The sequence below is a fragment of the Chelonus insularis genome, unplaced genomic scaffold (genome assembly GCF_013357705.1).
Source record: "Chelonus insularis isolate UGA/USDA-ARS -01 unplaced genomic scaffold, ASM1335770v1 contig_116_pilon, whole genome shotgun sequence".
Lineage (NCBI taxonomy): Eukaryota > Metazoa > Arthropoda > Insecta > Hymenoptera > Braconidae > Chelonus > Chelonus insularis.
In genome coordinates this window covers 52,807-67,708 of record NW_023276357.1, presented here as the reverse complement: position 1 = coordinate 67,708, position 14,902 = coordinate 52,807, and the positions used below count along the sequence as shown (strand labels likewise).

The window sequence follows — 14,902 nt, the reverse complement described above, 5'->3', positions numbered from 1 at the left end:
ATTGGCCTGTACATTGAAATTTTCATTTCCAATATACCAACTCAAATCAATTCGATCTGTTCTTCAAATAAAAATAAAAAACAAAAAAGACATCAATAAAAAAAAAGTAAAAAAATAGGAAATATGAGAAAGTGAAAGAGCGATCGAAAAGCAAAAGAGAGGAAGTCACGCGCAACGAGGGTTTACCTTTGTGAATATTGTAAATCACTATCGTCCTATTCTATTCAAATGAAATCCACTCGCTATCTGTTTCCATCCTTTTCTTTTTTGCCCTTTTAGCTTATTGGACTCTCCTTGACTCTTCTTCAACTGGACGACGTCTCGAGTAATTCTTACATTTTGCATCTCGTGTCGTTATTCTTACTTTTCTTCGTGACTAAAAAAACATTTTAATAACATTCTTGTCATTTTTTTTTACATTTCACCATCATAGCACATTACGTTCTTTAGTAGTGGAGAATGTAGCCTCTGACGTTGTAGTTAAATGGCGATAATAAAGTCGCGGAGATTATCGCGTTAAGAATGGAGACGACAGAGGCACGTCTGATAAGCAAGAGCAAGTAAAGAGCAGCCTCTCACCGGTATTATAGTCAAGCAAATGTTTCAGCTTCGAGAGGAGATATCAACACACACCCGCTTGACGAGACGTATTCGACACGCAAAGACAATAACGACGTCGTGAAAACAGCTCCTGCTAATATCTTTTAGTCAGATAATATTTTTTCGTCACGATTTTATTTTAATCTAACTTCATTTATACTTCGTAAAATAATTTTCTATTTTTTCTCTGCATTTTATTGACTATTCAAATGTAATAGTAAACAAATTGGATCGTAAAATTATTTATCAAAATAAGTATTTAAGCTACTAGCACTTTTTTTGAACCGATAGTAAATTTTATCTTCTTTATTTCAATTTTTATCTTATACTTTTTATGCATAAATATGTAGACGTTAAGGTAAAGTGAATGAATTGATAAAAGAAAATAATTCGAAATGCATAAACAAATAAGTAGCCAGAAAGTATAATAGACTTTTAGAAAAATTTTTTATTATAACTTTTATTTAAGAAATAATTTTCGTAAATTATATTAAAGTTTTATTTTTTCTAGTTTAATAATCTTGTTGACATTATGTGAACGTTGGATGTGTTAATTTTAATAAATGTTAAAAATTCTAGGAATTAAAAAAATGTACTTTTTACAGATTCATTTTTCCAAGTACATGATTAAGCACAGAGAAATAAATTTATTGAATTATTTTAATTATTAGCAATTGTACAGTCATAGATAATTGAGAAGAAAATTTTCATTCAATTTCAATATATCCATAATATGCAATAAGATGAAGAGAAGATAATGAAAAAAAAATAATGCAATTATTTATAGTAATTGTGAAAATGACGATGTAATAAATTTACTCGACAGAGATCTTTTTTTTTTAAAAAGACGCTGCTACTAATTTATTCTCATAGCAAAGTTGTGTCCGCTGCCCATGAAAACTTGTCTATCATTATGGAGTTTTGTATGACAGAGTAAAAAAAAGAACAAAGACACAGAGGGAAAAAAGAATTAATAGAAAAGTCATATGTAGGCGAGCCATCATTCTTACATGCTCTTAGAAGCTAACAATCACAAGAAATGATGTAGGGGATAAATGGCCTATAGGCTCTAAGTGATGCGGACTAACGGTAAAGGCTGCATTACAACCCAAAGTAATTCGAGTTAAATAGTTTTACTCCGGCGTATACGCACGTTCGCACTTGAGAAGATAAAAAAGGCCTTTGGCTGACAAAAACAGAGTTAAGATAATTTTTTACTGTAAAGTTATCTTATTTTCTTTTAGAATCATCACTTTGGATTACATCAATCAATAATATTTTTTCGAAGAATTTCAAATTTAACTTTGGTATTATAAATAAATGATTGCTTATTTGATCAACAAAATAACAATAAAAATATTTTAGTAAAAAAAAAAAAAAACCATCTATTAAGATGTAAAAAACTTGTTCAACTCTAAAATATTTGTAACAACCATCAAATGAATTTTTCAAGTCGACCCTCAGAATCATTGTAGAGCAATACACCTAATTAATGACAGATAAATTTTGCAACAAAATTCCCATTTTTCCTCAATTAAAAAATTCTTTAACAATGTTACACGACAGCTTTATGTTCTATTCATTCAACCTGTCTTATATCAGAACATTAATAGATTATAATAATGTAAAGACATGTGAAGAATGCGAAAAGTTATACAAAAATTATATGGACAGTAAGAAATGACTGTTTGTAATAGACAGCTTCGAAGAAGCACACGCGCCTGCACGTGCCAAGACGCACGAACTGCCAGCAGCAAATTTCATAGATGGATTTTATGTACTCTCAACTTAACCGCAAAGTATATACCATCGAATAGAAATTAAACTTACAAATATGACCTTTAAAGTGACATTTGTTAGATAAAATTTATAATCAATTGTCCAATTAAATAATTTATTATCATTAACTTCAAATATATGAATTAATTAAAAAATTATCTATATTGTGTTCAGGATTTCAAATATTTTTGTACATCAATCAGTCAAAGGGTGGAGGAAATGTAATTATAGAGCGGCATGAGACGTTAATGGATCAAAAGTAATAATCGAGGAAGAAGAGAAGCAGGTCTACTTCCATGTAGGTAAAAGAAACTTATCGGAAGAGAAGTGCATATAAGTAGTAAGTGTATGCGACGTATTTGCCAACTATTTTCACTCGACAGTATGAATGGAAGACTCTGGTTCCCCTGTTGCCCCGCACATCTCTTATGTTTGTGTACTCTGCGTGCTGTACGCTCATTGCGTACGTGAATACATACATTGCCACGGACTTGTGCATAATTGGAACGTGCTTGTTGCATATAACCCGACACTAATTTCAAATCATAAATTTTCATATATCTAATCAACATAATAAACATAATAAAAATTTATTGTAGATATAATACATCTAAGTAACACGATATGAGATAAATAAATGATTTAACAAAAACTAGATTGCTAAATAAAAAATTTTAGTAATTATGGTAAAGTAGTAAACTAGAACTGGCCCTTGATCGAATTAAAATATAATGCGGTTTTTGGAGGGATTAGAAGACAACATAGAAGTTATAATTTTCAAGAAAACGCTTAACGAAAAATAAAGTCGGAAATTGCATTTTCTCATCCGAGTTATTTTTCAATAGTGGCAAGTTAATAATAAAAAATGAACTAAAAAATCTCAAGTTCAAAAATGAATTTTAGTACAAAAGATAGAATTAAAAAATATACATTTTATTTCTAAAATTGGTTTTTACACAAAAGTAATTATTCTATTGTAATTAAATAACAATGAATCAATTTGCAAATAATAAGCTCTATCTTACTTGATTATCGATAACACGTTATAACACTATTTTTTTGTAATTATTTACATTCCAAATTTCGTAATTATTATATTTATTATATAAATACGTATTAGAAAATAAAACGTTACTTCTTATAATAAGCGAGAGTACTTTTGCTATCATCAAAATTAATACAAATTTATTGTCATGATTATCAATTTGATTTTCTTTCTTTTATTGGTTATTTATTGAAGTAATAAAAAAATTGCTCTTTAACCTGAAAAACAGCTGTTTGAACAACCGTTTTGCATAAATTTTCCAATCAATCATGCATTATAAGTAAAACGGGTCTTTAACGAAATAAATATCATGTAAATTAATTATTTATGCCATACAATAACATGGAATATTTACTTTGTTGATAATTGTGCTGAATGCTAATTAATAACATTCAGTTATTATTTTCTCAACTAATATTCAATATTACTTATTTATTTAAATATATGTTGATTATTTGTATCGAAAGGTTATCGACTTTGATTTTTATACCATAAAATAATTTTACAATTGAATTTGTTTAAATGTATTTTTGTTAATGAACTTTTTTTCTATAGATATAAATACTTTTATGTATTTTCTTATTTAATAAAAAAGAACACAAAAGAGTCTAGATAATTAAATTCTGTTTTTAGATAGATTAATGTAACAGTGTTTCCTTCACACAAGTTAAATCATTAAATGCATAAAAAGATAGAAGTTTTATAGCTCGTTATAAAAAATTAAATAGATTTTATTATAAATCATTTAAATAAAAGAATTTTTTTATTTTACGTTAACATAATTGATATAAGAATGAAATAAAGTTCTTGGTGCAATAAATTTTTCATTTCAGTGTCTTAATAATTCATTTCCTAAAGGAAGATTTCATGAGTAATCAAAAATTTATCTTATATGATTGTTTCTTAAACATAAACTCAAAGGTAAAAGCAGTTTTTGAGAATGAGAAACATCTCAGTCACTGAAGTAAATTAATAAAAACTTTTTTCATGTGATAAATAGCGATTCTAAAGATCAAGTCGTATCTGTTGTATTTTCGGTTTATTATCTTTCGAGACAAGGTAGCGACTTATACAATTATAATTGGAAAAGAAGAAAAGAGAGCAAAAACGATAAGACGAAAGGCTAATGCATCTGGTTGGTCGCGCGTCCAGCGATAAGTAATAGCAATGTGTCTGACGATGCAGGAAAACACAGCACTTTCTGTTGACTAGCGCGTGCATCTCCTTTCTCATTGCATATCTCGCCTGCTTCACTCTCGAGTATAGATCGAGACGATGGCGGGAGCACGAGAGTAAAGGTAAAAAGAAATAAAGAAGATTAAGTGAGAAGGAGATAGGAGAGGCAAATCGTTTTGCAAGAGCGAATAGTCGACCTCGCCACGAGGTGAACGTAGCCGCTACGACGGGCACGAGACTTAGGCCTTTACCTCGTCGACTTTCTGACGACGAGTCTCTACATGCTTTACGCGAGACCTTATTTCTCTCTTTTTCTACTCTCTTGTCTCTTTGAACGACAAGACAAAGAATATCGAATCATAATGGTTGCTGTAAATTTTGACTCGTGTGTAAAACTTGATGTCAAAGATTTTCTGCTCAATTTATTGTGGATATGAAACTTATAAATCATTTTTTTATTATATTCTCAACTCGTATATTTATTTTGAAGTGTACTCAATTATTTATTGTCTTCAAAAATAATTATTTTACAATAAATAAATATTGATTAATGATACCAAAAAGATTGCTTTTGACTGTAATTAATTTTTATTGAGAATCTCATTTATTGAATATTAGAAAAATCTTTTTCTGTTAAGAAAAAAAATAGTTAAAGCTTAATCAATAATGATGATGATTGGAGGAAGATGCTTATTAGCAATTATGACATCAATGAATTAAATTGAGTTAAATGCGTCACTTATTTATATTTATATTTAAATGAAAATTGTTTTACATTACATTTTTTTTACTACAGAAAGAATATTTTAAAAGACAAAAATTGTCAATTTTTTTTTTATGTTGATACAATAATATTAAATCAATAATTAATAACATTAAATAAAATAAAGAGTAGACGTTATTAATAACATATTGATAAAATTTTTTTATAGAAAGTGAAATTATTAAGAATAAAAAAAAAATTTTTAAGCGATTTCTATAAATATATACAAATTTGACAATTTTTTTAATTTTTCTTTTCATCAACTGAAATAGTACTAAGTAACTGAATAAAATTAATTCCTTATTAACTTTAACAAAATCTATTTGTCATAATTATACTTTTTACTTTGTGAATTTATTATTCCAAACAAACTTATCGTATTTCAATGTTTTTCATGTAAATTATTTTAAAACAATTTCAATCAATGCTAAATGATTTGTTCTTCCACTTGATGCTTCAAAAATGGGCACCGAATCAAAAAACCTTGTCTCAGTACAGTGACTTTAAAGCTTTTAATGCTCAGTCTCTAAATGAGTGTGTCTGTTTGTAAATCTTACTTTAGCTGTCCTATAATATGCGTTGCAGATAAGCGCTTTAGATTTCGGGCCGGTTCGATCTCATAATGGCGTCATTACGTGGAGGGCAACCGGTCGACCACTCGCCCGATAACGTTGCATGCAAGCAATAGATCTCCTACACATTCGCTAGCCAAGTCTACAGAGATTTCATACACATAATAAATGAGTAGTATGAAAAGAAAATAATAATAAATAAATAAATAAATATGTAATAATACATACATAAGTCGGAACAGTGAATTTATTTAGTCAGGGTATATTTAAGTTGTAGCAGGGGAAAAACAGCGAACGAAAGGGGGCGGTTATGGTCGTTGTGCAACTTAAAGCAAGCAGTTGTTTCCCGTGCAATCCACATCGGTGCCTTTTACCCAGCTCCGCAGAAGCAGTTGCGACATCGTCGAGACAAAGACGCGGACGGGGACCTCCCGCGAGGAACGCGCTGCCGGCCCTGACCGTTCGCCCCCGTCTTGTCGAGGCTCGGCTTCGAGGAAAGACCCAACAACTCTTGACGATGATAAAAAAAAATTAGAAAAATTCACAACAACCGAAAGAAAAATCAACAACTTCCCTCAAAGGACATGACTTCTGGCTTTATTTTTCAATAAAATTCAAATACAACGGGAGTATCAATGTTATAAAGAAACGGAAAATTGTTGGAATTCATGTTAAGATGAAAGTTAAAGGGGTTGAAAATTCCATTGAAAAGATGTCCTCGCTAATGCGTGAGTCACAAGAGGGATAACAACCTTAATGAGCTTGAACGCGTAATTAAGCGGGTGACCATTTGCACTTTGCGCGAATATCTCTGAACAATCGTTGTCCTCTGGAGAACGTTAGATTTATCGTCCACAGAAGAGTAAGCGCCACCCCAATGCTTCTCTACAACGTTTTCATCCTCTTTTTATCAAGACTGCACATCGCTATCTCTTTCATTTGTTTTTTGGTGCTTAAAAATGAATAAGAGATATTTTTCCATATCTGAATAAAGAGATAATTTATTCGTATCGTTTTAAATAACTATTTTTCTTTTAAGATGTAGAAAATCGATTAAATCCACAAATTTAGCTTAAAGATTAATCATATGAGATATCTTTAGAAAAATATTTAAACTAAAAAAAAAAAAAATCTCATCCTACAAAATATTTTAAGCATAGACAATCGATTGATTTTATTTACTAGCCTTATTTGTATCAAATTTCAGTTTCAATTGATAAAACACCTTTTATTTCTAGCTATTTATCTCAAATTTTTAACATTAAATGTTTCGATTACTGATTATTATAATAAATTGTATATCTTCTACACTTCAGTAAGTCAAGTCATTCTAGTAACTGTAATTGAACTCGGGTAGTAAATTCTAATAACAAGTAAAAAAAAATTAATTGATTGATCATTACAGATATAAAAATTTATCTCACCATTCTTACTGTAACTAAATGTAGATAATCGGTTTAATCAGAAGACTAAATTATCATAGATTGAAATGTATTGATTAACGATGTAAAAAATTATTTAATTTTTTTTTTTAAATTATTTAATTTTAATTTTTTCAAGTAAATAATGAAATTGTTTTGAATTCATAAATAATTTTTAGTTTATGGAAGAATTAAAAACAACACTAATAAAATCAGACCCATTACTATAACTTCCCACTGGGAAGTTAATAATTACTGTTTAAAAAAGAATTTCTTCTTCACTGTGTAATTCATTAATGTTGGATAAAAAATATTAAGAAAATTATGTCAACTAAACCATTAACTCGTAATGTCGGTCTAACAAACTGCTATCGAAGCTCTAAGTCGTTGCCTTTTTATATGAAAACATTCCTTAATCTATTCAATCTCATAATCTTCTTTTCTCATATTGATAATTATTAAAAAAAAACCGCATTTATGCAATTATTTGAATTTTTAATAACTGTTGATTCATGTAGTAACAATTTTCTCTAACTAACAGATTTTATTAAATAAAACAAATTAACTTATATTTAGTTCTATTCATCGTTTATCATTATTATATCCTAATAATAGTTCAATTCAATCGAGAAACATGATTTATAAATGCGATCACTCATACTGAGTTTTAACCTTTATCCAACTACATTTTCTCTACAATATAATGTGATTCCATAACTATCAAATTAAATTTTTTTTCAAAATCCAAAAAAATTCTTAAAGAAGATGTATCTTTTGTTTCTTATAAATTGCTTCTTTTTCAGAAAAAAAAATAATTATATTTTGTTAGATGTAAATTTAGTATATACAGAAATTTAAAAAAAAAGTTAAGGATTTTTCGCATAAAGAAAAAGATAATGTATCCAATGAGTTGTTATAAAATAGTGAACATGATAAAATTGGACATGGTAAGATTAATAATAGATTTAGATAAAGAGTGAATTTATTTTTCTTTAAGAAGTTGCATTGCAGCTGTACCGTTCGAAACGGGTGCGCGTGCGACTTGCTGTGAGCGACCAACCACGCCCTCACTAATACAAGACACAGCGGGGACAGGACTCGAATTGGCATAGCAAGGACGTCGACTAACGATTCAGGACACAAAAGAGATAGTTAAAGAGTACTGAGAAATTTTTTTTATACACGCACCCTTCGTTCAAATTATCGATACCTGACTGTTAATTTTATGTCTGCACGTAGCTGTGGATTATCCACTCGCACCTGGTTGGTGTTAATCAAAGCAAAAATGATTTAATCAGACATTTTATGGCAACGAAAAATTCCTTTTTTAAATATTAACATAATTTTATATTATACAAAAACGACATTAAATATTAGCAAAAAATAACCGTCTTTTAATTATAAATTATAAAATTTAAAAGATATAGCTCAACCAGTATTAATAGGATAATTTATAAAAAATGGCAAGATATTTAGTTTTTGATGAAAACAACTGATGACCTATAGAACATGACAGATAATAAATATTCTGACGTATAATATAATTAAAATAACCTGCAAAAAATAAAAAGTAGTCGAAATATGAGTTAATTAATAGCATTTATTATTTAGGTGATATTTTAATCCATATTATTGAATAATATTGTAAGTAATTTTTTTTTTTTTCTAAAATTACAAAATGCTTCTATTTTCAAACTAATGGAGATTTAAATAAAAAAATTCTTGAAAAAATAATAATTTTCTTCTCATACCTATGTTTGAAATTAGAGTTTGCTGTTTGTTTTCATGTTGCAAAGCGATATATTCTATCCCACATAAAAAGACGAAAAATCGACAACTTATTTTTTTTTCTCAATGAAAAAGAAAACTAAAAAATAATCATAATTAATTTTAGATTTAGAAAAGATCGATATATTGTCAATTTATCATTAATAAGTAATCGGGGTCATTTTCTACGCTGTAGATATAATGTTATAAAATCATACTAGTTTTGGTAATGAAAAAACAACTGTCGATAATATAAAGTAGATGTATTGAAAATAGTTAATTTCATTTTTATTTCATCTTTTTTTATTAATGATGTTGTTTGTTATTTTTATGAAACATAAGTTGAACAAGGAAAAGATTGAGGACATTTATATAAAATTCAAGCAATCAATTAACTGAAAATTTATGATTAAATTAGTGAATTTTTTAAGACAAATTAATTTGAAGTACTTGTGAGTATTTGGAATTCTGATTTATTTTACATGACTCGAATAAACTCAAAAATTTAAAGAGAAAATTTGAAAGTTGATTTAGGTTGACTCATACTTTTAATTTAGTTTCAATCCTAAAATGAAAGTAAAACTTTAGTATTGAATAACACAGAATAAAAGGTGCATTAATTGGATTATCCAAATATTAATTAAAAAGAACATTTGCATCAAATTATTCCACTTGATGAAAGCTATTATTAAATTATAACGAAAATATTCATAAATAATTAAATCTACATCAATATTAGCCGCAATTCACTAAACTCATCATTAAATACAAATAATTTTTTTCAAAACAGCAAATAATTTTTACAGACTTAATTAATTATCACAATTCATAAGCAAGTTATTTAAATGACTTTCCGAGAATATTCTGTGAAATCGATTTGATAAACATAAACAAATCCTTTGGTTGATTTGCTTCGGTTTTATTGAAGAAAGAAAATAAAGGTGGGATAAAGTCAAAGCTACCGTGAGTCTATCCTTAAGGAGATTGCACGCCGTGACCGGCGCTGCCCGGCTAATTGGGCACTGCCGCGATTCGCGGGTCTCTTAAGGCCGCACGCACATGAAGATGTGGTGGAAGTACTTATGTATCTTTACCTTTTATACCCCGGGCTAAAATCCATGCGAATCGTGTGAACACTGGCACGAAGACTTTCCGAGAAACTGTTCTGCCTAATTTGGCCTTCAAAATGGGAATCCTTTATATTTATTTTTTTTTTTTCTTTAATTTTAATGAATATGTATGTTATACTTTGTTATTTCTTTCTTTTAATAGAATTCATCAAAATACTTTTAATTATTATGCTAACAACTCTTTAACGATGATTAAAAGTAGACGGCTAAAAAATATTTAGTTTGTAGTTGATTTTCTTGACAAGAGCAGTGTAAAAATAAATAACTTTCTCGTCTTGCGAAGGTCAGTATCGTAACAGTGAACTGAGAGATAATTTTTTTTATTAAAAGTTCATATACACAGAAGACAAAAAATTGATAATTGTCCAGACTTAAAAATATGAACAAAGTCCAAAATGACTCAATATTATAGTATGATAAAAATGTAATATTTATATACAGATAATCGTTCAATAATAATATTCGATTAAATTTAATAACCGAAAATTATGTCTTAGAATTTATTCATCATTTTTACTCAGTTAATATTGAATAAAGGGTCGATAATTTACATTGAAAAATTCAAATAAAATATATTATTATTTTTGAAAATTATAAAAAAATATTAATTACTTTATTTTGTTTTTCAATGAACAAATTATTTGTTTGCATTAATTTGCATGAGTGAAATAATATGTATATCATACTTACTATAGTGACAAATTTTCACTCAATAGTATCAAGTATTATCAAATATTTTTTTATGTCTAAGCTAAACCTCACGACTTATTTCTAATAAATACAAATTCATTTCGCCATATTTAATTATATTATTTGTCAGATATAAATAAGAATCATTAACTATAAAAAGGTCCTTTTTACCGTATCAATACAAAAGAAATAAACACGTAAGATTGACATATAAGATCGTTTTCTTATTAAGGCATAAAATTTTCCATCACATAAGTGTCGAATGAATTTCTCGACCGAGGTGGAGAAGGGACATGCAAGAATCATGGATGCGGGAAACACGTCGAGGAGGAGTAGTAGTAGATTCGAAAGTTAGCCTTCCTCGCGGCCAAGCAACTCGTTTACTCGATCGCTCTTGTGTCGTATTTTTTCCTTCAGCCATAGAAAAACGTAATACACATGAACATCAGTCGCACACGTCAGAGTATAAGCAACAACACGCCAAGATAATAATTAATGTTTAATGTTTTATTTTTCTATTTATAAAAAAACACATTTGATTAATATAATTATTTCTAATAGACATTAATACTTTACTTGATTTTAACATTAATAAATTATTCATAATAAACAATAGTAATTAGTTAAAGAACTTTTGTTTCAAATTCTGGGTAAGAAAGTTGATTTGCTCAGACTATGACGTAAAATGGCTTGTAGTCGGTTTTAATCAATCTTTTTTATTGTTTATTATTTAGAAATTTTCAATTTCAATCACAATATTAAATGAAAAAACTTAACCTTGAGAATTATCAATTCTTTGAGTTTTTTTTTTTTGTAATTCAAAATCCATTAAGTATTTATAAGATACGTAAATTAAAAAAACATAAAACTAGGTTCTTTGTTAATTGAAAAAAAAATGAATGAAAACCATATAGATGTTGACAATATTTATGTGTTATTTACAATGGAGTAATTAATTTGACAGTATTGTTTTAATTTAGTTTCATTAATTATGTTTTATTAAATTTATGCTGTGGCATTCAATTAATTTTAATTTTAGAAGTATTAAGTCGGAAAAATTTCAATGTAATGGCCAGCAAAAAATTTTCTTTTAATCGTCTGAATAAGTAAAGAAAAAAGTTCAGACAAAGAATTATTTTTTTTTAATTAATTTAACTTTATGTAATACTAAGAATTCGATGCATTGATACAGTGAATGCCATTTCAGATTGTGTTAATGCAACAATGTTTAAATTATTTAATATCTTAGTATAATCTTTTTTCAAAACACTTTATTGTTCGGATAAATATTTTAGCAATAAAAATAAATAATGTTCCATTTATTTACATAAATTATTCATTTTTTTTTCAAGATTAATTCTTTCATGATATGTTTCTACAATTTATTAAAGAGCATTAAATCATTAGAATAATTTATCAAACATAAGTAGATATAATAGTGGCAATAAATTAATAAAACTACGTGCTTGAAACTCTTCATAAATAAATCTAATTTGGTGATGGAAACCAACTTGAAGAAAAAGTTGATGAGATTGCACATCTTACATTCCCTCAAGCAAAGTTCATCGGATTAATAGAAAAAAAAATTGGTCTAAACTACATTAAATCAAAATTACTGCAAGATTAAAAAAGGTTTTTTTCAAAATTGGTTAATGTTCTTTTCTTTTACGAAAAAGAATCCGGTATAATAGAGCTTACATAGTCTGTATCTTAATGATATCAGATACATTACAAAAATGTTATGTGTTAAGATTAAACTTAAAAATTCCAAAGGATAAGAAAAAAGGTCAATGTAATTTCAAATAAAATGGCATAATGTCTGTTTAAATTACACGGTTTAGCGATCGCTTTCTCCAAGAAATTGTGCATTATAATCATCTCTTTATCACTCGTTGTTTTTTTCTAAATTTTGCACAAATAATTATCATTCTTCCTCTTCTGTAAAAATATTATATTCATAAATTAGTTTAGGCAAAGTAAAAAAAGAGATCATAGTACGTCGAAGAAATAGGTTCAATTCCTTTATAGCTTTCCAGTGCGCGATTTCTCTAGTTGTCGCGTGCGCTCGCGCAGACATCAAGTCGTCGCGACTGGGTCAACCGCGTGCGAAGAAACGCGCGCCAAATGGAATTACGCGACGGGTGACTGTCAATGCCAGTTCTTTGTAATAATGTCGACCTACTCTTTTAAACTTATTTCATTTTTCAAATCAATGCAGCAATTTATTACTCCATGACTAAGCACATTTCTATTGATTGCCATTATTATTCCAACTTTCACTTACTTGCAAAAAACAATACCTTCATATTTTAATATCGAACTATTCATCGACTTACAACGAATGAAAGATAATTATTTATTTAAACTCACCGCCTCCATGTCAAAATTACCGCCGTATACCATTTTTTCCGTTGACAGAGTAAATAGGGCTTGTTTCTCTTTAGCAAGTCTGTCTGACTTGCACGTCTGCCACTACTGAACACAGCCGTAACTACTTGCGCGCGATTATTCCGCGCGCAGATGTCAAACGAACCAAAACAATGTTCTCGTGTACACACCTGTACACTTGAGATGCCGGTTTATTACGCAAAGACAGTCCACTTGTTATCGCCACTGTTGAATTTAATCCAGAGTCGTTCAAAAAGTCACACTCACTTAAACATAATTTTCGGCTGACGTCAATTTTTCTTTTTTATCTATTTATTAATATTAGTGGTTTACTTGTTTGTTAATTTTTTTTTTTTTTTTTCCGAATGCTATTGTGCATCTAATTATTGATAGTTATAATTATTATTATCATTAATATGTTATTAATGAAGGCGGCAGACGCGTGCGCCTCGTAAACAAATAGAGACCCGGCTTTTCACGTTCCGTTACTTAGTCTCCCCGCGTCGTGTGAAGGTCTACGTGCGACTGAGAGACGCCGCACGATAGCCTGGCCTAGCTGGCGAGTCACTTCGCGCGAACGGCGACCTACTAAGCTCCAGTCGATGCGCGCATGCGCCCCCCCCCCCCTTATCCGCCCACCGATTCTATACTCATATTCCAGTTGAATTATCCAAAAATTTTATAGCTTTTTGTCAAAAATTAAAACTCTCATAAATTTCCCGCTCAAATAAACCAACTCTGAAAAAAGAAGAAAAAAGAATTTTTTTTTAATGTGCCCACATAAAAATCTGTTATTATAATACATGTGTCAATATTTTATTTATGTTTGAGCTGATGAAATTCTATTTACAAAAATCTAATTGATCTTCAAACACTTTCACTTTAATTAACTCGATATGTATGAGTATTAATTGGAAAAAAAAGAAGAAAAAACTGTTTTTATCTAATTTTTTTATGTAAGTAGGCATCTATAATCATTAATTAAAAAAGCCTAAAACTTTAAATAGTTATTTCAGCATCATCTTCACGTCACTACGTCATGTACATTTTATTATAAATGGACACGTGCCGTTGTTGGAGGCCAGGGAAAATTTAAATATTTTCAAGTAGGGAATAAGTTCAGATTGTTTTAAAAAGTTATATGTAGAAATATTTCAACTTGAGTGGCAAATACTATGCCATTTTAAATATCTTACAGAGCATATTCATAATTGCAATGAGCTCAATATAAAACAAAAATTTAAATTTTAACATAATTGTATCCAAAAGTAATGATAAAAAGTGTTTAGTAAAAAAATTGCAATACTTGATAAATTATTTTTCAAGTAACCCTGTAAATATGCTTTACACTTTCGGAAAAGCCTTTTGTTTGAATGAGAAAGAGAAATGAATAATAAATTAAACACACTTTGATTCATAAATGTATGTTTGGAAGTAAAAATAGATTTTCTGTTGTACAATCGGTATTAATAATTTGAAAAATATCAACAAATTTGTTAAAACAATGTATTTTTATAAAAAACAGTCAACCTCCGATTAATCGAAATAAATTTTGAACTTGTCATTTTTAC

At 28.5% G+C, this 14,902-nt stretch overlaps 1 protein-coding gene across 1 annotated transcript in view; it reads right to left on the bottom strand.

Annotated features, from left to right (window-relative positions):
• The window catches only part of Ets98B (DNA-binding protein Ets98B), a 31,431-nt gene extending 17,565 nt beyond the window's left edge, over positions 1-13,866 (bottom strand). The window contains exon 1 of the mRNA XM_035096179.1: positions 13,314-13,866. Within this exon, the coding sequence (XP_034952070.1) occupies positions 13,314-13,346 (33 nt within the window). The 5' untranslated portion in view covers positions 13,347-13,866. The remainder of the gene's footprint in view (positions 1-13,313) is intronic.
• Positions 13,867-14,902: the final 1,036 nt, after the last annotated feature.